The 24,773-nt window shown below is 48.9% G+C and overlaps 1 protein-coding gene across 8 annotated transcripts in view; it reads right to left on the bottom strand.

Moving 5' to 3' along the window:
• Window positions 1-15,336: 15,336 nt before the first annotated feature.
• Window positions 15,337-24,773, bottom strand: part of PAK1 (p21 (RAC1) activated kinase 1) — a 44,980-nt gene continuing 35,543 nt past the window's right edge. For 3 of the 8 annotated variants that reach the window (XM_074160366.1, XM_074160374.1, XM_074160419.1), the window contains 4 exons: window positions 24,531-24,630; window positions 22,532-22,728; window positions 20,279-20,416; window positions 16,145-16,581 (listed from right to left, as the gene is read on the bottom strand). In XM_074160366.1, coding sequence (XP_074016467.1) covers window positions 16,495-16,581; window positions 20,279-20,416; window positions 22,532-22,728; window positions 24,531-24,630 — 522 coding nt within the window. In that variant the 3' untranslated portion in view covers window positions 16,145-16,494. Of the gene's footprint in view, window positions 16,582-20,278; window positions 20,417-22,531; window positions 22,729-24,530; window positions 24,631-24,773 lie in introns of all 8 variants that reach the window. The other 5 variants (XM_074160410.1, XM_074160402.1, XM_074160383.1 and 2 more) reach the window with 4 other exon arrangements.

Below are 24,773 nucleotides of genomic sequence, written 5' to 3'. Positions count from 1 at the left end.
CAACCAGCCATTAGAAAACCCCACACACACTCCAGCTCACAAATCAGCCCCTTCACTCCCCTTTTGTTACTGGTTCTCCCCCATTCTTTGGCTCTTTGGGCTTTGTTTCTCACTGCAATCCAGGCAGGAGCCAGCTCAACCACCCGCTGTCACATCCCAACCAACACACTCAAAAGTCCGAAGAAAAAAAAAAAGGAAAAGTCAAAGACCACCCCCTCCCCTCCTCCCAGTACTAACTTTTAGAGCAGGCAGGAAAAAGCAGGCAGAGGTGAATTTCACGAGGCAGGAGCATCTTTAAGAGTTAGGAGAGAGGAGGTAACTCACCTCGCCGGCACACACATGGAGGGGTTATTTTTCCTTTCTGCCGCAACTTGGGTTGCTGTGTCCTTCGCTTGTGACACTCCAGGACCTGAATGGTGGCACCGCTGTGTGACACCCAGTATTAGAGAGGCTGCTGGAGACGTTCCCTCCCACGGTAGGAGGGGCCACACAGGGCTTAATAAATTCAGTTCCCAAGGCTGGAAAAATTAAAGTCTCATCATGGGACGCGGGCAGCTGCTCACCGCGTGGCGCTGGGAGACGCCAGCAACTTGCAGGTGAACCTGGGTTTGATTCATTCCTCACCCACCTGGAACAGGAGAGGCTCATATTCAAATCCTGCTTTGGCAGGGTTAGGTGTCCAAAGGATGGGGTCCGAGGAAACATCCCAACATGTGCAACATGGGCAACACGTGTCATTGCCAACCCTCAGAACTAAAACTCCCAAACCTCCTCCGTGAAAATGTTTCCCACAGCTGGAAGCCCCAGGCAGGAATCCACTGCACCAGATTTCTCTGCAACCCCAGACGCAAAAACTGCTTATTTTACTTTGTTCTTTTTTTTTTTTTTGCAATGGTTTTTGGGCTTTAATATCTAAATCCTATTAGAGACATAACTTCCTTTGGAGGGGGAGAGGGGGGCAGGTCAGCACAACAAAAGCAGTTTGTATGGCTGAATTTTGTAACCTCTGACATGCCCTGGACTATCGGAGAGGCATCTGCAAAGTTTCTCGGGCTAGGAAGCTGCACAACCTCCTGGAGATCCTTCGTCTCTGAAAAAGCACTTTGCTGCACAAGAATCTAAAGAAACATCTCCTCCAGCACCAGAGGGCTCTCTGAAACACCACTGGTACAGTCTTGTCATCTCTGTCATCTCTTCCATTGGGATTTTTCTTGTTGGCTGAAAAGACACATCAGAGGGTCCCTCAAAAGCAAAACTGGCAAACTGTCCTGGCAAACAGGGAGGGGGAAAACAGGGCAGCAACAATGGCCCAGCAGCTTTTGGGCAGCTCACGTTAAAAGGAGAAACTTTTAATTAGAAGACGAGCTACAGAGATGACAGCCTGGTTCACTCTGAAACCTAATGACGAGCAGAAGGGATATAAAAGCACCACTTTAAAGGCAGTATTGCTACTCCTCACTTAGCACTAGGTCCTAAAATACCATCGTCTCCCTTTGGAATTGGAATATTAAATAAATGAGGGAACGGCAATGTGTGAAGGTAGAAGCAGCTGGTTTTATCACTGAGCATCTTCCAGCTAATGCTTAGCTGGCTGGAGAAAGGAGGTACGGGGTTGCGTGTGAGCCTCCAGAAATATTACTTGCTTTACGGTCTGATTCCTGGAAACCTGCAAAATAGGGCAGGAAAGGGTAAGATTAAGAAGGTCAGTGCTCTCTAAAATACCTTCTCAAGGGGCTTCACCATCATCCTTCCCTGGGCTGCCTTTCTTCCAGCTGCAGCGCCCTCATGGGTTGGATGGACTCCAAGGGGGATGTGGGTGATAAGGGAACAGGGTTGAGCAACATTGTCAGCACAAAAAAACTCCCTGCAGTGGAGGTAAGAGCCCTGAAAAATAAAAAAAGGTCATTTAAAACACAACCCTAGCCCCACCTCCTAACAAGCAAAGAAAACCCCGAATATCCCTGTTCTCTGCCCTAAAATAATGCCATGTTTTGGTTTTCTTCTGGGTAAAAGAGACACAAAGCCTTCAGTGCCACGGTTTGCTCTGCAAGCGCTGGCAAAGGACTTGCTGACCGGGCAGAGGCTGCTGTGGCTTCGGTATCTTCAGCTCAGAGTTCACCAGCTTATCTCAACCACAAAATCCTCGCCCGGTGTCCCAGCCGGCGTCCGCTCCCCGCCGGCAGCAGGCAAGGAAGGCAAGCGAGGACCTGCTGGAGCCCTGCCATCGGCCAGCCCGGCCTTGGAGTTTGTGAGCCCGTAAAGAAAATGCCTGCAAGGGACTGGTGCCATAGAAACTCACCCCGAGGATATCAGCGGGGCAGGTCGGCCTTGAACCCCTGCGAGTTTTGCCTCTATTTGTGTCGAGAGAAGATAAAAACAAGGGGAAAATGGCACAAACAAGGAGCAGGGACTGTTCCCCTGCCGAGCTGCTGGCCACGATGAGGAGTATTTAATTGGGAAATACAAAATGTCATTCCTCCCACCACTGGTCCTAGCCCATTTGGGACATTTGTCCTCTTGCAGTGCCCTGCCTTGGCAGCATGAAGGGGATGGGATGTGTCCTCCCCACTGCACAACTGCAGAATGTGCTGCTGCAGAGCCTTGAGAGCAGGTGACTCATGCAGGTAACGACATCCCCACGAGATTAATTACAGAAACAGCACCATTTATGGCATTGGCATTCCCAGAAATGATAAGGGAAGTGGGGGTAAGGAGGAGGACGTGACCTGAACTTACCCAAACCTCATCCCTCTCTCTCCTGTGGGACGGCAGAGTGCTGGCACAGACCCCGTGGCCACGGGCAAGCAGTGTCTGCCTCTTGCAGGGAGCAATATCCCACCGAAAAGCAGAAGCATCAGTTGATGGAGGCACAGAGGAAGGGCTGGAGGGAGAAAGGGACCTCAGGTGGCTCCAAGGGTCTTTGGGTGCTTCCAAGGCCCATCATAAGAGAGCAGAGATGCCACCAGACCTGCAACATGCAGCATGTCCAAGTATAAAGATGCTGACAGCCAGCTTCATGCTGAGCCCCAGGGGACGAGGCTGCAGTGGAGTCTCTCTCACCATCTCCCAGCCTGAACCCTTGGACACATGGCTCTGAAACATCAAAAACCAGGGAGACCATCAGCTCCCCAAAGCAACGGTGCAGGAAAACACAGGGCAAAGCAGAGGCACCGCGCAAATGGGGACCAGCAGCTTTTGCGTGGCGCTGAGAAGCATCCAGGGAAGCCAGAGCCTGACCCCGCTCCTACATCCCACAATATCTCCTTCACCACCATTTCTCAGGCTGCTTGGATTGATCAGAGTTATTTTTAAGCCCACTTACTCCTGGGAAATGCTGCCATCCCTTCCCAAGTGATGGCAGTGGCTGTGAATAATGGTCCAAAACACATCGAGACGGGCCAAAGACCCAGCGGTTTCTTCTGGAGTGTGCGACTCACCAGGTGCAATACTTAGCCCAAGAGTTAGAATTTAAACTCAAAAAAAATCAAGAAAAAATTGCCAGACAGCTACTGCTCAGTCCTGGGGCTCAGAGACGAGCTCTGAGCATCATTTCCAAGTGAGCTGCATCCCTCCGGCGGGCAGCGAGGGGGGAGCAAACAGATTCATCATGGGGAACCAGCCCCCCCAGCACAAATACAAGCCATGTTGTGTGGATGGAGGGCAACCATGGGAGCTTCACATCACCCTTCAAAGCAACCAGCAGTGACAAACTCTCGCAGACATTGCTGCAGCAACTCTGCTGTCCGCTCTCCCATGGCAAGACTGGCTGTTGCTGGTGCCGTGGACCAGCTGGGCTGGACTGCTGTGAAAAGAGGGGGAGAGGTGGTCCTCACTCTTCTTCTTCCATACTTTATGGCTCTCTTTTATGCAACAGCGTTGTTTTGTTCTTTTCTGGCAGAAATCATGGCGTTGCAATGCACCCGGGAATATGAAACTTGAGTTACCCTGAAGGGCCACGGGAGTCTCAGAGGGGAAATGAAGGTGGAAGGACCGGTGAGGAAGAAGAGGGTCCAGTAAAACATCCCTTGGCCAAATGTTTCTGCACCCAAGCAATGTAAGGTGGCAAAGGGTGCGAGGGGACCGTGCTGGATGTTGAGTGAAACATGAAGGGGTTTTGTTTCGTGAGTGCCAGGGCAGCTGCTTTGTGCTGCCTCCTCCTGCCTCACACTCCTCTTCAGAGGGTGAATTTGGAGGACCATGTTAGCCCCTTCCCTGGTGTCCCCAGGTGGTGGGGACACCCTGCTGCTTCTCAGCAGGGATGTCACAGTGAGATTCCCCCCTTTCCCAGTGTTATAAACCACACTGGTTGCCCTATGGAGAACCATGCAGCGTGTGATGCTCCTGAGCCCCAATGAGTTTTGTGGGGGGTCTGATTTGATGCTCTCTTTTGGGTCAGCAAAGATGTTTCCCACCACTCAGGCTCTTAAACCCGTGCTGCACCCCATCTCTCCCAGCCCAGGCCATGATGTTTTGTCACCATGGAAGCTCTTGGGTGGTAGTTCTTGTCATCAGGATGAGCCCAGAGACCTCACCAGCCAATTCTCACCCTTCACAGGGGTGGGTGGCCCAAGTGAGCAGAGCCAGGCTGGTCAGAGGGAGCCACCAGTGATGAGATGTCCCTTCCCCAGAATGCCAACACAGGAGGTGGCATTGCCTAAAGCTTTGGCACCCACCTGGTTATACCCAGCCCACCCTCCCCGGTGCAAAGGGAAAGCAGAGATGGATGATGCCCAGTGTGGGGACACCACTACGTCTCTGCTCGACTGACCTTGTGCTGGTCCTCCCTGGGTTGGGACCAGATTCTTCCTGGTGGCACAGAAAATGGGACAATTTATAGTGTCCCTGGGTTGAGCCGTTCCCGAAGCCCAGGGTGCTCTGGAGTGCCTGCAAAACACAAAGACTTTGGGTGACAGGTGGGATTAGAGCCTGGTATGTTTGGGAAACATGGGGAATAGGAAAAAAGCACTGGATGCTTCCCACTTGGAAGCATCATAGACTCATAGAATCATTTTGGTTGGCCCATTAAGATTATCAAGTCCAACAATTAACCTAACACTGACAAAACCCGCCACTAAACCATGTCGCTCAGCATCACATCTGCCTGGCTTTAAAATACCTCCAGGGATGGTGACTCCACCACTGCCCTGGGCAGCCTCTTCCAGTGATTAATAATGCTTTCAGTGTAAAAAATTTTCCTAATATCCATCCTAAACCTCCCCTAGCACAAATTGAGGCCATTTCCTCTTGTCCTATCGCCTGTTCGTTCCAGGGGAAGCACGGGGGTGTCTGTGGACACCCACCCATCGATGTACACACAGAACCCAGTGCGGGGGAGCTGTGCTGTGGTGGGAGCAGCGAGCCTGTCCTTGGTGGCTCACAGGTCACCGTTGGCCTGGGAGGGACACGGTTCCCTTAGGGGGCTGTCACAATGCCTCATTGTAATTAATAACTTAAAAATGAGAGAGAAGAAAAGCTGGAGATGGGGTGATCGCAGGGAAATGGACATACCAGGGCACCAGATCCCATGTCGCAACCATCTCCTTATCCCTGCTGGTGCCTGCTAGCTGTCCTCAGCATGCATCTACCAAAAGAAATATAAAAAGCCTCTTTTTTTATGTTGCTTATGGAAATTGAGCATAGTGAAAGGAAACGACTCCCCAGTGCAGCTGCCAGGAGAGGGCATTACAGCCCCAGCAATGGGCAAGGACCTGCCAAGAAAGCCCAGCGAGCTCCCTGCCCCACCGTGTTCAAGCATCAAGTCCTCCTAAAAGATGAGCTTGGGAACCAAAACTTGGATGTCTTCTGGGTGCTGCTAGCAACGAGGGATCCAGTAAAAGCACCATCTGCACGGGGTGCTGCAGTTTTCCCTGCAGCGTGTGATAAGGAACATCTCCATTGAACCTACCAGATTATTGCTGCTTCCACTGCTAATTCCCCTCTTTTGTTCCCAAATAAACTAACATCCCGCAGTTACACACACAATAACTGTTCCCACTAGGATTTAGCTGACACTTCACTCTGGCTCAGACCTGAAGATGTGTGTTCCCCAAAGCTTCTCCCCATCTCTCCTTCCCTCTTCTCCCGCCATAGATCAGCTGGTCTAACACAAGGCATCTCCCCTCCCCGTAAACCTCACCCCAGGGTTACACAGGAGCTAAGAGGACAAGGCACTAAATTTAGGAATGAAGAAGTAAAACTTTAAAGATTTGGGGGAGGTGCCACAGAAACAGCAATAATTGCACTTTTAGCCTCAGGAGACCCCTCTGAGATCATCACAGGGGGGCTTTCCCTCCTGTGCAGATGGAAGAAAATTAGGTGTTGGGAAAACCCCCCAGAAAACCGGGGCTGGGATGTGTTTTACAGCCAGAACATCTTGACCAGGACTGCTGCAGAAGCTCATCTCCTTTGCCCTGTGTCCACCTTCCCACACGCAGCTGAGTGGGTCCTTCCTTTTCTCTGTGTAGAAGGTGCAACCACAAACCTACTGCACACATGCTTGATAAGAGTGCTGTCAAACATCATATACTGCTGGTTTGGACCCACAACAGACTGGCACCAGGGTGTGAAAGGGTAACCCACGCCTGATCCAACTTCATTAGATGTTCCCAATTGGACATGTGTTGAGATCAGTTTCATGGACATGTTTGGTTAAAGGCTGAAGTCTTCAGAATTATTTATCTGACTCTCCAAAACTGATTCAGCTGTTAAAAAAAACCCAACTCAGTAATTATTTAAATTTGTTTCACCTCTGAGGAAACCACAGTATGGCTCTGAAGAGCCTTCAAATGAGTTACACTTCACTGAAATCAACATCAACCATTTCTTAAAGCCTTGAAATCATTCCTTGTCCAACATCTCCCACCCACAGCAACTGCTGAGCAATTCAACCAAGTTCATCTCAAGGAAAGTAGACTTCAAGACAGAAAGTCCGTCCAGAAATCATGGAAAACAGTAGTTAGAGATGGACTGTGCATCCTCCATGCGGCAGGAGGCATAGCCACCAAACACCAACTCAGCAGCACTTTAGGGGCACTTTTCGGGGTATGTTACCAGGATCATAAGTTTGCCTGGCACCCTGCTTTGTGAAGCTTCAGAGGAGGAGGAGGTGGTAGCCACCCAGTTAGATTTCCTTTTTGTGATGGGACAAGGACATAGAATCATAGAATGGTTTGGGTTGGAAGGGACCTTAAAGATTATCTAGTTCCAACCCCCTTGCCATGGGCAGGGACACCTCCCACCAGACCAGGTTGTTACAACACATCCAGCATGGGATGCTACCACATCATGGCAAAGAGAATCACCCACAAACCCAACCAGTTGGGCTGCTGTGTTCTTCTTCCTCAAGTCATGGGGCCCCTCACCTTCACAAAAAACACAGAGAAAGTGGTCTTTCCTGAAAAAGCTGTTGGAAAGTAGTCTTCAGCTAGAGCATCTGTTCTGGGCAGAAGGGATTTTATGAAGTAACATCAATTCATAGAATCATAGAATGGTTTGGGTTGGAAGGGACCTTAAAGATCATCTAGTTCCAACCCCCTGCCATGGGCAGGGACACCTCCCACTAGAGCAGGTTGCTCAAAGCCCCATCCAGCCTGACCTTGAACACTTCCAAGGATGGGGCACCTGCAGCTCCTCTGGAAAACCTGGGCCAGTGCCTTACCACCCTGACAGCAAAGAATTTCTTCCTAATATCTAATCTAAATCTCCCCTCTTTCAGTTTAAAACTGTTACCCCTCATCGTATCGCTCTACTCGCTGATCAAGAGTCCCTCCCTATCTCTCCTGGAGCCCCTTTAAAGGGACTGGAAGGGTCTCTAAGGTCTCCCCAGAGCCTTCTCTTCTCCAGGCTAAACAACCCCAACTCTCTCAGCCTGTCCTCACAGCAGAGGGGCTCCAGCCCTCACAGCATCTCCATGGCCTCCTCTGGCCCCGTTCCAACAGGTCCATGTCTCTCCTGTGCTGAGGCCCCAGAGCTGGAGGCAGCACTGGGGGGGGGGGTCTCCCCAGAGCGGAGAAGAGGGGCAGAATCCCCCCCCTCGCCCTGCCGGCCACGCTGCTGGGGATGCAGCTCAGGATGCAGTTGGCTTTCTGGGCTGCCAGTGCGTGTTGCCAGCTCATGTCGAGCTTCTCATCCACCAACACCCCCAAGTCCTTCTCCTCCGGTCTGCTCTCCATCCATTCTCTGCCCAACATAACCAACTCAAATACAGGTTAAGTCCCATTGCAAGGTGTTCTCTTGTCTTCTGGCACCCTCTCTGAAATCTGGCTCAGCACCCAGCTGGCTCGCGAGAGCTTGGCAGAGCTTCCCACTGCTGCTCACCCCCACCTTCTTCAGAGGCTGAGCTCAGAAAGTCCTCTCAGCCCTGGGCTGGGTTGCTCGGACTTCAGAGTAAAACATCCAAGTCAGATGTTTTACAAGCAGGAGATGAACCGCAGAAGGAGGGTTGTGGTGGCAACATGCGTCCTCCCCAAATCACGATGGTCCTGCTCCCTGCTGCAATGGGGCACTTGAGCAAACAAGTAGGTAGGATGAGAAACTCTTGCTCTTGTCATCAGCCTCATCCTACCGACCCCACAAGAAAAACTGATGCTGGGAAAGGTGGTTATAGGTACCTATCCCAAACCCTCACCTGATTTCCTCCTCTGTATGAGGAGCCTCGGACACCAAGCTCTACCTGGGGAGAAAACAAGCATCCAGGAGACAACAATCTCCCTCATCAGCTGCTGCCTCTTCTTCCTCCTCAAGCCGTGGTCTAGATCCTGCTTCCAGACTGTTTCTCAGAGCATTATCTATGTAAAAACAAGTTAAAATAAGTGGCAAAAATCACACTTGCTGCAACAGCTTTTAGCTTGATCATGTAAGATCTGACTAAGCTAAAATAGGTCAGAGAAACACAACTCCTCCTTTAAGCACCCCCACTCAGTTCTACCCTCACCACAAGGGTTGCGGAAACAGCCAGCAAAGGAGAACCAGGTCATTCAACTCGGGTTTTATTTAAGATTTGAGTTTTGTTTTTAAAATGGCTGAGCTGGACGAGGGGACAGAGCGTATCCTCAACAAGTTCACTGATGATACCAAACTGGGAGGGCTGGCCGACACTCCAGAGGGCTGTGCTGCCATCCAGCATGACCTGAATAAGCTGGAGAGCCGGGCAGAGAAGAACCTAATGAGGTTCAACAAGGGCAAATGTAGGGTCCTGCGCCTGGGGAGGAAGAACCCCAGGCACCAATACAGGTTAGGTGTGGACCTGCTGGAGTCAAGTTCTGAAGAGAAAGATCTGGGGGTCCTGGTAGACAGCAAACTTTCCATGAGCCAGCAATGTGCCCTTGCTGCCAAGAGGGCCAATGGGATCCTGGGCTGCATAGGGAAGAGTGGGGCCAGTAGGTCGAGGGAGGTCATTATCCCCCTCTACTCTGCACTGGTGAGGCCACAACTGGAATACTGCGTCCAGTTCTGGGCTCCCCAGTTCAAGAGAGACAGGGAACTGCTGGAGAGAGTCCAACGTAGGGCAACAAAGATGATTGAGGGATTGGAGCATCTCCCTGATGAGGAAAGGCTGAGAGAGCTGGGGCTCTTTAGCCTGGAGAAGAGAAGGCTGAGGGGAGACCTTATCAATGCTTATAAGTATCTAAAGGGTGGGTTGAAGGAGGATGGAGCTGGACTCTTTTCAGTGGTTCCCAGCAATAGGACGAGGGGCAATGGGCACAAGCTGGAACATAGGAAGTTCCATTCAAATATGAGGAGAAACTTCTTTCCGGTGAGGGTGCCAGAGCCCTGGAACAGGCTGCCCAGGGAGGTCGTGGAGTCCCTTCTCTGGAGATTTTCAAGACCCACCTGGATGTAGTCCTGAGTAATGTGCTCTGGGCAATCCTGCTTTGGCAGGGGAGTCGGACTGGATGATCTCTAGAGGTCCCTTCCAACTCTGACAATTCTGTGATTCCGTGATTCCATGAGCTGACCCCACACAGGAAAGAAACACGGAGAGTTATGCCAAGGCAGGATGAAGAGAAACACGTTATCTGGGTGGTGATTTTAAAACAGCAACAGCCCCTGTATTTCCAGGTGGGACACGACACAAAGACCCATAGGTGAAAGCTGTGGTCAGAAAACTGTAGGTGCCGAGTGACAAAGTCTTCTTTACAAAGCCACCGCACCGATGCTGTAAGGCAAGAGGGAAGGAGCCGCTCGTCACCCACAGAAGCCCGTGTTAAATTTGCCTCTGCTGCTTCACACACCCGTGAAATCCAGCCTCGCTCTTCAGTTCCTTGGCACATCAAGGCCGTCTCCTCCATTCGAGCTCCCACTTTGCCTTTTCAGCTGAATTTTGTCATTTTGGCGAACATCCCGGGTTAGCTCCAGCTCCCTCAGCGCGGGCTGGAACACAAAGCCATATTGCTCCTCCAGATGTTGTTTCCAGCCCCTCTCCCTTCCTGCTCTCCTCCTTCAGAGACGTCCCTGCCTTGAGATGGCACTTCTTGAATTTCCTCATCAGTTGCATTTCTCAGAGCATTATCAAACCTCAGCTGAGGTTTTAACCTTTGCTTCATCCCACCCCAGGCACTCCTTGGACCAACTCCACCTTCTTCTGTAGCTCTTCCCACCGTCTCTCCGCAGGTGTTCATTTTGGCAGCAAGTTCCTGTCCCGCTCCCATCTATTTTGTTACTGCTGGTTATTCCCTGTCAAAGTTGGCAGCCGCTTCTCCAAGTTCCCATCTTTGACATCGTGAGCTGTCATTAGCAACAAGTGATGAGATCCCAGAGCATTAATTATCCATACGCTTGATCCAGCTTACGCTTACAGCCCCACAACACATCTACAGCCTCTCCATCCATTTCAACCTCCATGGCTGTTGAAATCAGAAGCCATTAAAAAGTCTCGTTATTTTATGGTGGGAAGACGAACGGAGAATTAAACTTCACTTTTAACACTGAAGACGTTGTCACCCACTCTACAAATGCCTTATGCAAGCTCTTAATTAGGAATGAAGGTCCAACAAATATTATTCTTGGACTTTAGTCTGGACCAATTTTACTGCCAGCCAGGGATGGTTAAGTTCTAAGGAAGCAAGTACCTACTCACAGGCGTTGGAGTCCCCTCTTGCATGGTATTTTGCTGCAAATGTGCCCTACTTACACCAACCCGCCGCATTTTGAGAGACAGATGGATTCAGATACTAACAGAGATCTCGGCGGCGAAGCGACAGCCTCTCACACGCCTCACATTTCTGACCAGGCAACATTTTTCAGCACTTTTTCAAAACCAGGTCCCTGAAGAGGGGCATCAAGTTGGAAACAAAACACTGCGGCAACCCCAGCTGCTTTGCAAAATAGCAGGGTTTGTGTCGATGCGGTGTTTACCACCACCACCACCCACCCACCCCCACCAAGCCCCTTCTCAAGCTCTAACCAGATTGTTTAAGTCAAGTAAGTGTCTCCATGGAAACCATCTTTCTCCAGGAGCCTCCTTGCTGGAGGAAACCGTATACCCCTGTTGTTTAAAAGGGGAACGCAGTTTGGTAGGGGCATAAAGCCCATCTAGAGAAGAGGCCGTAACAACTCACCAGCCAGATTTATGTCCTTTAGAAAATCATCCATTCAGTTAAGACACTTCCGGGATGGCCGAAGGTCTGCTGTTGCTGCTGCGACCAAACCAGCAAGTTCTCCATCCCTGCCCTGGTTCCATACTCTGAGCAGCCCACCCTGCCTTCTTCAAAGCCCCTTGGCCCCGATGAACTCCAAATCAATGGTTTGTTTAAAGAAAACCTAGAGCTAAAGTAATACAAATCAATGCCCCTTCTTGAAATACAGCAAGCGTCTTGTCAAAGCTACTAATTGCTTCTTAAATAAGACAATCTTCTGTGTTTTGGAAAAGAAGACGAGTTTGAGGCTCTCCCTCCACCATAGAATCATAGAATGGTGAGAGTTGGAAGGGACCTTAAAGATCATCCAGTTCCAACCCCCTGCCATGGGCAGGGACACCTCCCACTAGACCAGGTTGCTCAAAGCCCCATCCAGGCTGGCCTTAAACACTTCCAGGGATGGGGCAGCCACAACTTCCCTGGGCAACCTCTTCCAGTGCCTCACCACCCCCACAGCAAAGAATTTCCTCCTAATATCTCATCTAAATCTCCCCTCTTCCAATTTAAAACCATTACCCCTTGTCCTGTCACTACATCTCCTGACAAAGAGTCCCTCGCCGGCTCTCCTGGAGGCTCCCTTCAGATATTGGAAGGCTGCTATGAGGTCTCCCCGGAGCCTTCTCTTCTCCAGGCTGAACAACCCCAGCTCTCTCAGCCTGTCTTCATAGGGGAGGGGCTCCATCCATGTTCGCGGCCCTCCACTGGACCCGTTCCAACAGGTCCATGTCCTTCCTGTGTTGAGGACTCCAAAGCTGGACACAGTACTCCAGGTGGGGTCTCACGAGCACAGAGTAGAGGGGTAGAATCACCTCCCACGACCTGCTGGCCACGCTTCTCTTGATGCAGCCCAGGATGCGGTTGGCTTTCTGGGCTGCCAGTGCACACTGCCGGTTCATGTTGAGCTTCTCATCCACCAACACCCCCAAGTCCTTCTCCTCAGGGCTGCTCTCCAGCCATTCTCCGCCCAACCAGTATTTGTGCCTGGGATTGTCCTGCACATCCCAGGTGCAGGACCCTGCACTTGGCCTGGTTGAACTTCACGCGATTTGCACGAGTCCATCATGGAGTTCCAGCCCCTCTGCCATGGGCAGGGACACCTCCCACCAGACCAGGTTGCTCAAAGCCCCATCCAGCCTGGCCTTAAACACTTCCAGGGATGGGGCAGCCACAGCTTCCCTGGGCAACCTGTTCCAGTGCTTCACCATCCTCACAGTAAAGAATTTCCTCCTAATATCTAATCTAAATCTCCCCTCTTTCAAGCCCTTCATAGCTGTACCGTGTTATATCATTTCTGATATATGACTGCTCGAGATCCCTCAAAAACGAAGCCAATTTTCTCAAAGGATACTCAAACAATTGAATATTTTATATTCTAATAGAGAAGAGAGGCTTTAATATTAACAGGAAAATAAATAATTAAGGGCCCTGATTAAAAATGGTTTCAACTCAGGCGAATATGTTCATAGAGTATGTAAAAGAAAAAGAAAGCCACCAGACAAGTTCTCTAGTTGGAGCCGCTTTCAAATCACAGCAGAGTCAAGACGTTCTGAGAAAAATAAGCCCCAGAGACTATTTTTTAAAGCAGAGTCGCTATTTAAGAGCTCTCTTTAGACAGGAAGGTGGTGTAAATGGCTACACGAAAGCCAACACGTGCTGATGCCGGGCGATGCACGAAAAGAGAGTGGAAAAGATGTATCTCAGAACAACAACAAAAAAAAATCCCATTTTCCTAAGATGAAGGTAGTTACAAAATTTCTTAAGATTTTCTGAGAACATAAAAATACGACGTGCCTGTTAACTTGAGGTCCGGGCACACTGTAGCCGTCACCTCCTCTTCCCACCCCTCACAGGTGGGACAAGACACACATCTATGGTCCCAGCCTTGCAACTTCCCAGTGGAGAATGACAGGCAAAGCCCCTCTCAAGCAGCCACCAGAAACTGAGCAGGATCAATTCAAAGTGGAACTCAATGAGACGGACGCACATCACTACCATAAAAAAGAGGGATCACAGAATCATAGAATGGTGAGAGTTAGAAGGGACCTTAAAGATCATCGAGTTCCAACCCCCTGCCATGGGCAGGGACACCTCCCACTAGACCAGGTTGCTCAAAGCCCCATCCAACTTGGCCTTGAACACCTCCAGGGATGGGGCACCCACAATTTCTCTGGGCAACCTGTTCCAGTGTCTCACTACCTTCACAGCAAAGAATTTCTTTCTAGCATCTAATCTAAATTTTCCCCCTTTTCAATTTAAAACCGTTACCTCTTGTCCTATCACTACGCTCCCTGATCATAAGTCCCTCCCCATCTCTCCTGCAGGCCCCCTTCAGGTACTGGAAGGCCGTTATAAGGTCTCCCTGGAGCCTTCTCTTCTCCAGGCTGAACAACCCCAACTCTCTCAGCCTGTCTTCATAGGATAGGGGCTCCAGCCCTCTGATCATCTTCGTGGCCCTCCTCTGGTCCTGTTCCAAACGGTCCATGTCCTTCCTGTGTTGAGGACTCCAAAGCTCAATTTCTTCCCATTATGCAACACTGAATCCTGAAAGGCGACGTAAACACATACAAATAACTCTTTTTTACCTTCTTTGGGGAAAATAAGCAGGAATCCTGCTGCAGAAAAAATAAGTTCACGTGCATGCTCACAGATATGCCCCATCTGCACAAAGGTTCACATCTCAATGGGACGCAGAGGAAGGAGCGGGGAAGGGAGTTAAAGAGAAGTCGGAGACATTAAAGACATTTGTGGATCGGATTTAATCCTGTGCTGTCAAAAAAAGTCAATTGCCAAATCTCTAAAACCAGAGCCATATGAGATTTTAGATCAAGTGAGATCTAGCCCCTAATTCCTTTCTTCCCGCATATGCCATCTCAAGTCTTCCAGAAGAAATATAAACAAAGTCCTTATCAAAGGGAATTATTCAAGGGTAGTGGCCTTCCATTTCACAACCTCCACCTAAGCTCCAAGCTGAGGAGCTCATCAACAGATCATATCTCTCTCTCCAGCCTGGTGGCTTTATGGTTTTGCCCAAGGAATTCATTCTTAGACACAAGCTTTGCGAGGGGAAACTCTTAATATTACAGGGAGATGAAATATATACACAAAAAGGGAGAGAGACTGCAGATTTTGGCAATGGACCTCAGCCTTGTGTCAAACGGTGACCGTTCTGGAGCACAAAGGATGGGAGAAGGCACCACAGAAGCAAACCTCACAAACCCCACAGACCTCACAAACTCTATCTACACCCGGTAAAACTAGTGTAAGAGCTGTTACGAATTGTGGAGCAAAGCAAATAGGAAAAATAGATTTGAATTAAAACCCAGGCGCAGGGAGGAAAGGGCTGAGCCAGCAGCAGGTCCCAGCAAGAAGCAGGAATGAGTTTCTGTGCAACACCAGGGCTTTGATGGGAGATGAGCGGTTACTCCAGAACTGTTTTAAACTCACCCCAAAAATGACCAAAGCAGAACAGAGAAAGCAGCTCCCCCAGTTATAATACAGATCTTTTATCGATTTTCTCTATGTATATACTCCCTTGAGAGCCACTTGCTATCCCAAAGGGCTACAGAGGAAGAGGTAAGAGACAAGGTTGTACTACTTCACCCAACACTTTCAAGCACTTGGTGACAATACCGACAATAATCTCATCCGACAGATTTGTCTGGTGACAGTGAATTCTCCAATCCTTCCTCAGCCCCAAGTTAAGAAACGCAGCAGTTCATTTTATTAAAAAAAAAAAAAAATCAGTATACAGTTGAACATAAGCCCAGTGTTTACAACCAATCCCTCTAGTAGTTCCAGGTTTCCTGTTGTTTTCAGACTATTAGCAACCAAAGGAATCAGTAGCATAAAGAAACCACTATAATTTCAAAAAAAAAAAAAAATTAATGTCCCCACGTCTCCAAGAAAGCAGCATCCGCGATCAGTTTGTTTTCCACTGGATTTGCTCTAAGAAACAACATCAACATCATTTTGCAGGCAAATCTTATCTTTATAACAGTAATTGCTCTGTTTGCTTTATCATACAGGGCAAGGGTCTCTAAGAAGCCTCATAGCGCTGATAAAATAACCCTAAAAGAGCTCTCTCGTCAATTTTTTCCAGGAAATTTACCTTCTAGAACATCTGTAATGTTTGAGATTTAACTAGTGGAGTTGAGACTAAAAGGGGAGAGGCGTCCCCAGTTCGCACAATTTGGCAAAAAGATCATCCGTGAATTAAGTTCTCCAGCGGCTGCGGGAAGCACGCAGAGGCCTTCTCCACGCTCCCTCGAAGAATCCAGCAGCGTTCCAGGAGATGTGCGTGTTCACACCCTCCTTCCCCTCTCAGTTGTTACAGCTGTTGACGTTCCTGCTGCCTCCTCGAGTCACCCAAAGCACAGAGCAGCCTCAGCGGTGTAACAGCAGCTTGCCAGAAGCAGGAAGAGTCCGGCCAGCAAAAGATTTAATTTATTAAGATAAACACGGTCTAAGGCTCCACGTTTCGTTTTTTTTGTTTTGGTTTTTTTTTTTTTAAATAAACAACAGTAAGAAATAGGAAAACCAAATGGCTTCGCTACGTGTAGGTCAGGTTAAGACGTTCTCAGAAAGACTTTCTCAACCACGGAAGAGACTCTTCCCCTCTCGCCCCCATCACGAGGATGGGAAGACGGTTCCCTACGTAAGAGCAGGAGTGGCCCTGTTGGGTGCCCTTCCACATTCAGTGAGCAAAACTTCTGCCACCCTTCGGGGCAGATCAAAGTTTTAAGAACACCCCTGTGAAGCAGGAGTAGAAGGGGAGAGGGGCAGGTAATCCTGAATAATTTTAGTCTCTGAAACGAACACCTAAAAGTTTTGACGCGACGACTGTGCCGACTCCACCGCTTTAATGGTTGTTCTTGGCCGCCTCTTTCGCTGCAAGAATCAGAGGAGTGAGACTAGACAGAGGCTTGGCAATTTTCAGGAACTGGTGCTAGGAAGAAGAAAAAAAAGAAAAAAGGGTTAAATTTTTCAGAACATGCCCCAGAAATCTACCGGCTACTCAAAATACTGGCACCCAGACCCACGCGAATTCTAACAACCTACTCTAATCTCTGAAGGGGTGAAACTGAAAGGGCTGTTACCACCACAAACTTTTGGGGCTCGCCTGAAGCGATGAATAGATTTGCACCCAACACATGTACATTCCCCAATGTTTGTACATGTTCAAGACCGCACAAAACTCAGCAAATTCCCCCGGCGAATTATGAAGTCTTGTGAAATCTATACTGGAATTCTGTATGGAAGGAAGGTGTAGAAAAAACAACCTGTGCGGTTCTAACACAGGGCACAGGGCTTCCTTCAGGAATCACCTCGCATTTCTCTCTTCCCTATTATCACAGGTTTGGTGGAAGCATTGCCTTGGCCTTCTACGGGTACTAGAAATTTGCAAAGCAGCTGGAATTTAGGAGGGCAGCAACACAGAACCATTCAGTCTCCTGCACAAGGTGTTCTGTTAAGTAAAACAATATTGATTATTAAACAGCTCTCAGATGAGAGCAAGGGCACGTAGGGCAAGTTCACAAGCTGTTCTGAAAACAAAAAGCAACCATATCCCACAGGACTTCTGAGCATCAGAAGGGATCAATCACCCAAGGCAATGTGCTTCAGAGATGGAAGGAAAAAAAAAGAATCAGAGGCTAAAGGGTAGTTAAAAACAGGCAGAAATGTTACAGTCAATATGTTCTCCTGCTCCAAGGAACAGAACATTACTGCTTTCTGGTATTTTGGGGCTGGGAAGTCCAGGAGAAAAAGTGATCTTTCAACTACTGCTATTCTGCCAGTGATTAATGCTTCATTACAGATTGATACAGCAGCAACACATCCAAAACTGCATCCACTACACAAACTAGTAGAAAGAAGGGAAAACAAAAATGGGAACTGTCTCACAGTTGAGATCTGAGTGCCCCCGATCACAGATTTATTTTACAAAGATCTACATTTTCCACCCCTATGGTAAATTTGACAGAAGGAACACACAAACCACCCCTCTCATCCATGTCAGTAAAAAGCCTGGCAGCTTCACCCTCCCTTTTCACCCCGAGTTCAGACTAAGACACCAGGTTTTCAGTAACTGTTGATAAGGTGATGGACACTGGTACAGGTTGCCCAGAGAAGTTGTGGATGCCCCATCATTAGAAGTGGCCAAGGTCAGGTTGGATGGGGCTTTGAGCAACCTGGCCTAGTGGGAGGTGTCCCTGCCCATGGCAGGGGGGGTTGGATCTTTAAAGGTTCCTTCCAACCCAGACCATTCTATGATTAAGATATCTCACAAGCTTTGTTCCATCACATCTGGTAAGGTATATTATCTGGCAAAGTGTTGTAACACCAAACTGCTCCAGTTAACACAAGTCATGCATATTCCAAAGAGCTTTGTGACCCCTCCACCAGAAGGGAAACAACCAGAACATTCAATAGCTAGAATCCCTCCTGCTGTCCAAATGGGAACGAGCATGGTCAGACCATGACAACACATCCAGGTATCAGGGCCAGCTGTGTGAAGAAGCTGTGGGAATTAAGGGGCTCAGCATTTGGCAGGCCTGGGGCACAGCAATTAGAATCACAGAATCATAGAATGGTTAGAGCTGGAAGGGACCTTAAAGATCATCCAGTTCCAACCCCCCTGCCATGGGCAGGGACACCTCCCACTAGACCAGGTTGCTCAAAGCTCCGTCCAACCTGGCCTTGAACACCTCCAGGGATGGGGCAGCCACAGCTTCTCTGGGCAACCTGTTCCAGTGCCTCATCACCCTCACAGGAAAATATTTCTTCCTATTATCTCATCTAAATCTCCCTTCTTTCAGTTTAAAACTGTTACCCCTCGTTCTATCACTCCACTCCCTCATAAAGAGTCCCTCCCCATCTCTCCTGTAGGCCCCCTTTAGGGACTGGAAGGGGCTCTAAGGTCTCCCTGGAACTTTCTCTTCTCCAGGCTGAACAACCCCAACTCCCTCAGCCTGTCCTCACAACAGAGGGGCTCCAGCCCTCCCAGTATCTCCGTGGTCTCCTCTGGCCCTGCTCCAACAGGTCCTGTGCTGAGGACTCCAAAGCTGGACACTGTGCTCCAGGTGGGGTCCCACCAGAGCAGAGCAGAGGGGCAGAATCTCCACCCCGCTCTCTCTGCTGGCCACACTTCTTTTGATGCAGCTTCGGGATGCGGGGGGCTTTCTGGGCTGCCAGCGCACATAAGGCTGGTTACAGAACACGCTGCACAGCTGCTGCTAGTAGCAAGGACAGCATAAATAGGGTGTAGTCTGTTAACATTTAATTATAGATTCAGGTTTTGGGGGTTGTTCGTGTTTTTTTTTTTTTTCTGGCAGGTTACCTTAGCTGTGCTTGTGCCTTCAGCTGGTGCAGTATTTAAGACCCCAAACAAGATCTTTCCATGACCCTGGCCTCACTGGGCATTGCACGATTACTGAATTTCACTGAATTTTTAGAGTTGGAAGGGACCATAAAGATCATCTAGTCCAACTCCCCTGCCAAAGCAGGATTGCCCAGAGCATGTCAGAGCATGTTACTCAGGACTGCATCCAGGAGGGTCTTGAAAATCTCCAAAGAAGGGGACCCCACAACCTCCCTGGGCAGCCTGTTCCAGGGCTCTGGCACCCTCACTGTGAAGAAGTTTTTTCTCATATTTGAGTGGAACCTCCCATGTTCCAGCTTGTGCCCGTTGCCCCTTGTCCTCTCACTGGCAACCACTGAAAAGAGTCTGGCTCCCTCCTCCTTCAACCCACCCTTCAGATACTTATAAGCATTGATAAGGTCTCCCCTCAGCCTTCTCTTCTCCAGGCTAAAGAGTCCCAGCTCTCTCAGCCTTTCTTCATAAGGGAGATGCTCCAATCCCCTAATCATCCTCGTTGCCCTTCGCTGGACTCTCTCCAGTAGTTCCCTATCCCTCTTGAACTGGGGAGCCCAGAACTGGACGCAGTATTCCAGTTGTGGCCTCACCAGTGCAGAGTAGAGAGGGAGAATGACTTCCCTCGACCTACTGGCCACACTCTTCCCTATGCAGCCCAGGATTCCGTTGGCCTTCCTGGCCACAAGAGCACACTGCTTGCTCATTGTCATTTTGCTGTCTACCAGGACCCCCAGATCTTTCTCTTCAGAACTTGACTCCAGCAGGTCCACACCTAACGTGTACTGGTGCATAACATTCTTCTTCCCCAGGTGCAGGACCCTACACTTTTCCCTGTTGAACCTCATGAGGTTCTTCCTTGCCCAGCTCTCCAGCCTGTCCAGGTCTCTCTGGATGGCAGCACGGCCCTCCGGGGTGTCAGCCACCCCTCCCAGTTTGGTATCATCAGCAAACTTGCTGAGGATAGTCCCCTCGTCCAGGTCGCTGATGAATATGTTGAACAGGACTGGACCAAGTATTGACCCCTGGGGGACACCACTGGTTACAGGCCTCCAGCTTGAACCTGTTCCATTAATCATTACCCTTTGGGTCCTGTCACACAGCCAGTTCTCAATCCACCTCACTGTCCCCTCATCCAGCCCACACTTCCTTAGTTTCCCAATGAGGATGTTATGGGAGACAGTGTCAAAAGCCTTGCTGAAGTCAAGGTAGATGACATCTGCTTAAGTTGATTCCCCATCACCCCGTTCCATTCCTCTTCCCCATCACCTACCTGTAGCAGCTCTTTCGCAGAACCTCTCTTTTCCACGTCCATTTCCAGACAGCGATTTAAGAAGTCTCGGAATATGGATGAAAGCTTTTCCGGATTCTGCAGTTCTGGAGTCCCGTTAGTAGCAATGAGATACAGGGCCTGAAGTAAAAACAAGCACCAAAGAAACAGGAAATTATGAAGGTTAGATTCCATCTCTGGATTTACAGAGACACCCATTTCTTCTCTCCCTCCCCCCAGTTCAATGGGGAGGAAAAAAACCCCACCTTATCAGGGTGACTAATCAATGCTTAAGTTTCAGCCAACAGAAAGGCTGCCAGCCCTATTTTTATGTGGAGGGGATCCAATCCTTTATTGTTTTACCCTCCTAATCTGGGTTTGGATCCTGCAGCCCTCTCAAGGGATTAGGAGGACAAAAACAACATTCCAGACTGTGTTTACATAGGGAAGTTAACTGGCATGACTCTACTCTGCAATAACTATATCCTCATGGGGAGGTACCCCTGAATAAATGGGAGATTTTGTTCTGTGGGTACTTTGCCTGAGCTCACAAGGCCTGAAAAGTCAGTACGATAAAGATGTAGTTGGCTCCTTACAGTGATGTCCAGGAGACCCTCAAGCAGCTTTTAACCTCCTGCAGAAACAAGCAGTTCTGCTTCTGCTCGGGGATGAAGCATTTACACGCACACCCCTCTGAGAATCCAGGGGGTCAGAATCCATCCATTTCAGGATTTCATGCAAGAAACTTCCAGGATGGATTTTCAAAGGAAACGGAAATATGTCAGAGACCCGTTAATATGCAGGTCCTTTCAGCACGTCACTCAGCACATCCCATGGGAGCAGTCTGACAGCCTGGGAATTGGCACAAGTTGAGTTAAATGAGGCCAAAGTACTGTTGCTTAATGACCGTCTTTTAACTCAACACCCACTTTCTTTCCTTCCCCTCTTCTTTGCTGCTGCTCTTCTCTCCCAAAAATCACTTCCAGTGCAAGAGATGGAGACAGAAGAATAAACAGAATTTTTCTAGATCCCCTCATCCTGTGCGGCTGAAGGAGAAGCCATAAACCTGGCTTATACTAAGTGCAGTTACAACGTGACAGCATCTCCCCTTTCATTAAAAACTAAAGAAGGGAGGGACATCAGGAGCCCTGTCTAAAGACTTATTAAGCTTGTAGCTTAATTTGGAGCATGCAAGGCGGAACAACCTGCCAGTAGGAAAAAGCTTTATTTATAGAATTAGCAGTGTGCCATATTTTTGAACCTAAGGAGAACTCTTCCCTACTCACAAGGCACAAGGATTCAAGAAGTCAGCTGCTTTGGTGCCACCAGGTACTCTTTCCACCTCTATCAGCATCTCTGGAAAGTGGGACATCATGACAGTGCATGATGTAACTCATCAGAGGTGACCAGAGGGTCTGCAACAGGAAGAACTCACACCTCTGCTACCTAGAGCAAACTATGGCTTTTAACTAAAACTATCTCAATCTTCTCACTGTGACATCTATGGAGCTATGAGGCTGCAGGTGGTGAAACCACAGTGGAGGATTCACCTGCCTCCTTTAGAGCCCAGTTTCACCAACAGTCACAGTGAAGACTGAGCCTGCAGGTCAGCAGGTGATTCTGGCCGGCAGGATGAGGAAGATGGCCAGCAGGTTGAGGCAGGTGGCCAGCACGTCTAGGGAAGGGATTCTGCCCCTCTGCTCTCATGAGACCCCACCTGGAATACTGCCTCCAGCTTTGGAGTCCTCAGCACAGGAAGGACATGGACCTGTTGGAACGAGTCCAGAGGAGGCCATGAAGATCCTGGGGCTGGAGCCCCTCTGCTGTGAGGACAGGCTGAGAGAGTTGGGGGTGTTCAGCCTGGAGAAGAGAAGGCTCCAGGGAGACCTTAAGGTACTGGAAGGGGCTCTAAGGGGCTTCAGGAAAGATAGGGAGGGACTCTTGTTCAGGGAGTGGAGCAACAGGATGAGGGGTAATGGTTTTAAACTGAAAGACACGAGATTTAGATGAGATATCGGGAAGAAATTTTTCACTCTGAGAGTGGTGAGACACTGGAAGAGGTTGCCCAGAGAAGCTGTGGATGCCCCATCCCTGGAAGTGTTCAAGGCCAGGCTGGATGGGGCTTTGAGCAACCTGGTCTAGTGGGAGGTGTCCCTGGCCATGGCAGGGGCATTGGAATTGGATGATCTTTAAGCTCCCTTCCAACCCAAACCATTCTATGATTCTAAGACCTGAGGGCAAAAGATGGTTACTTACTCTCAGAGGGTTCTCGTTGAGGTAGGGAGGCTCTCCTTCGATCATCTCGATGGCCATGATCCCCAGCGACCAGATATCCACTTTGGGCCCATAGGCTTTGCGCGTCACCACTTCAGGTGCCATCCAGTACGGGGTCCCCACCATGGTACTGCGTTTGCTCTGCTCAGGAGTGATCTGGGCGCAGAAGCCGAAGTCAGCTGGAAAATTAAAGAGGGAGGGGAAGAAACAGAAAGAAATCAGCAAGTTTCTCCAAAATCAATGCTTACTGATGCCAGAGCTGTAGTACAAGTTACCCTGCCCCAACATCTGGTTGCACCTGTGAAAGGAGGGGAGGGTTTGTGGCTAATCTAGAAGACAGTGTTGAGAAGTAAATTTCTAGATCTGCCTCACTGAGGCCATGAGGATTACAGAGCTGCTGACTCACTGATGTGAAGGATGGGGATCAGTAAATAACCGTATAGGGGTGTTGAGACAGTTGACTCTGTTCGCAGCATCGCACAGCTGTAATACCCTATGTAATATATGGTCTAAAGACTGCCCCTGGGTATGTGAAAATAGAAATTAATGCACAGTCTGATCAAGAAACACCCCCCAACCCACACACTGTATCGTCTGGTGGTATTTTCAGTCCCAGAGATGTTACTTGCCCAGCGGATATATCATCCCTCAAACAGGATTTGCTTTACAGAGCAAACAGTGTTCAGAATAAATTTAAAGTATCTAAATCCATACTGATTATTGTCTTCGAACAGACAGAAAGATGGAGAGCCTTCACATAAAGATTGCTGGGCCCTAGGTCTTATTTGTATTTGACTTACCAAAAAAACCCCCTAATCCAGTTCTTGTGAGTTCAGCAGAATCAACACAGCAAGACGCACTGCCCATCCTAACCCCCTGCGGAACCACGGGTTTAATTTTAGGCAGAATGATGAAAATCAAACTGAGCCCTAGCTGAGTTTTCGTCAAAGCTAACAACCAGGAAAGGTACATATGGTTCATAAACAGAGCAGATTTCCAGCAGAGCCAATAAGCAGCTCAAGTCCAGAAGGTCACTGCATCATATCCACGGGGACTTTTCCAACTTTAAACTCCAGCCCGGTACCTGCATGTTGTGCTCAAAAAAGTTATTCCAGAAGAACAGAGCACTTTGGCCCCGATGAGCTATTCATCACCAACACTCCAGAGACCTGACTGTACCAAAGTACAGCTTTAGTCTAAAAAGCAATTATGTGCAAAAAAAAAAAAAAAAAACCACCTTCTTACTCAGCATATCTGCACTGTGTGAATTTTGAGTCATATCTGCTATCACTGCTGACAAAAATAGACTTATTTATGCCTGTTGGGTGCCAGCCAAGGGAACTGAGAAGAAGAGAAAGGGAGCACAATTTTGTTAAAGCTATAGGTGGAAGATAATTATTCGCTGGCTTCCAGACTTATCTCTGCACGGGTAACGACAAGCACAACAGCTACCTCAGCACCCGAGGGGCAGGACAGTCTCAAGGTCTTCATTACTGGTGATAACGCAAGGAGGAAGCAACGTTTCGAGTCCAGTCTGGGTTGGTGTAAGATTAAATGTTTTCTAGTTTACACCGTTTTCAATTCTCCCTCCACTCCTCCTGCCCCCCAAGTACCTGCAGTATTTTCCAGATGGAAAAGACAGCTCACAAATAAAGATTTCTGGCCCTACACCTTCAAACACACCTTTGTAGACTGGAGTAACATTAAAATACTGTTATTTTAGTCCACAAAAACAGATGGCCCCAAGCTAAACAAACCCCACACCTCACTTGGAGTCTGGTATCACTTCACAAGGATTCACGCTTGTGAATCTCCATTAAAACTAATGCCACAAAAATACCTACAGGAGCATTTCTATAGCCTCTTCAAGCCACAGCATCAAGAATCTCAAACACCAGTCTCCCCACCAGGCCTGGCCCAGAGCAGATTAACAGGCCTGGGTTGATAATTCAAGTCATCCCCAGCGCTGTTCCCCACATACTTAGTTTGACAGAGCCATCCATTCCCAGCAGGATGTTGTCACTCTTGATGTCTCTGTGAATAACTTGATTTGAATGGAGGAATTCCAGAGCTTGGAGACACTGGAAAAAAATAAAGAAAATAATTGAGATATTCTTACTGTGCATGAAATCATTCACCAGCCACAATTAGCCAACTAATGGGCTCTAACAATGCGCATTTTGAGTAGCAAGGGCTTAGTGTCTTAGAGTCTTTCACATATTCA

This window comes from Numenius arquata, chromosome 1 (assembly GCF_964106895.1).
Source record: "Numenius arquata chromosome 1, bNumArq3.hap1.1, whole genome shotgun sequence".
Taxonomy (NCBI): Eukaryota; Metazoa; Chordata; class Aves; order Charadriiformes; family Scolopacidae; genus Numenius; species Numenius arquata.
This window is presented reverse-complemented; position numbering and strand designations above follow the sequence as displayed.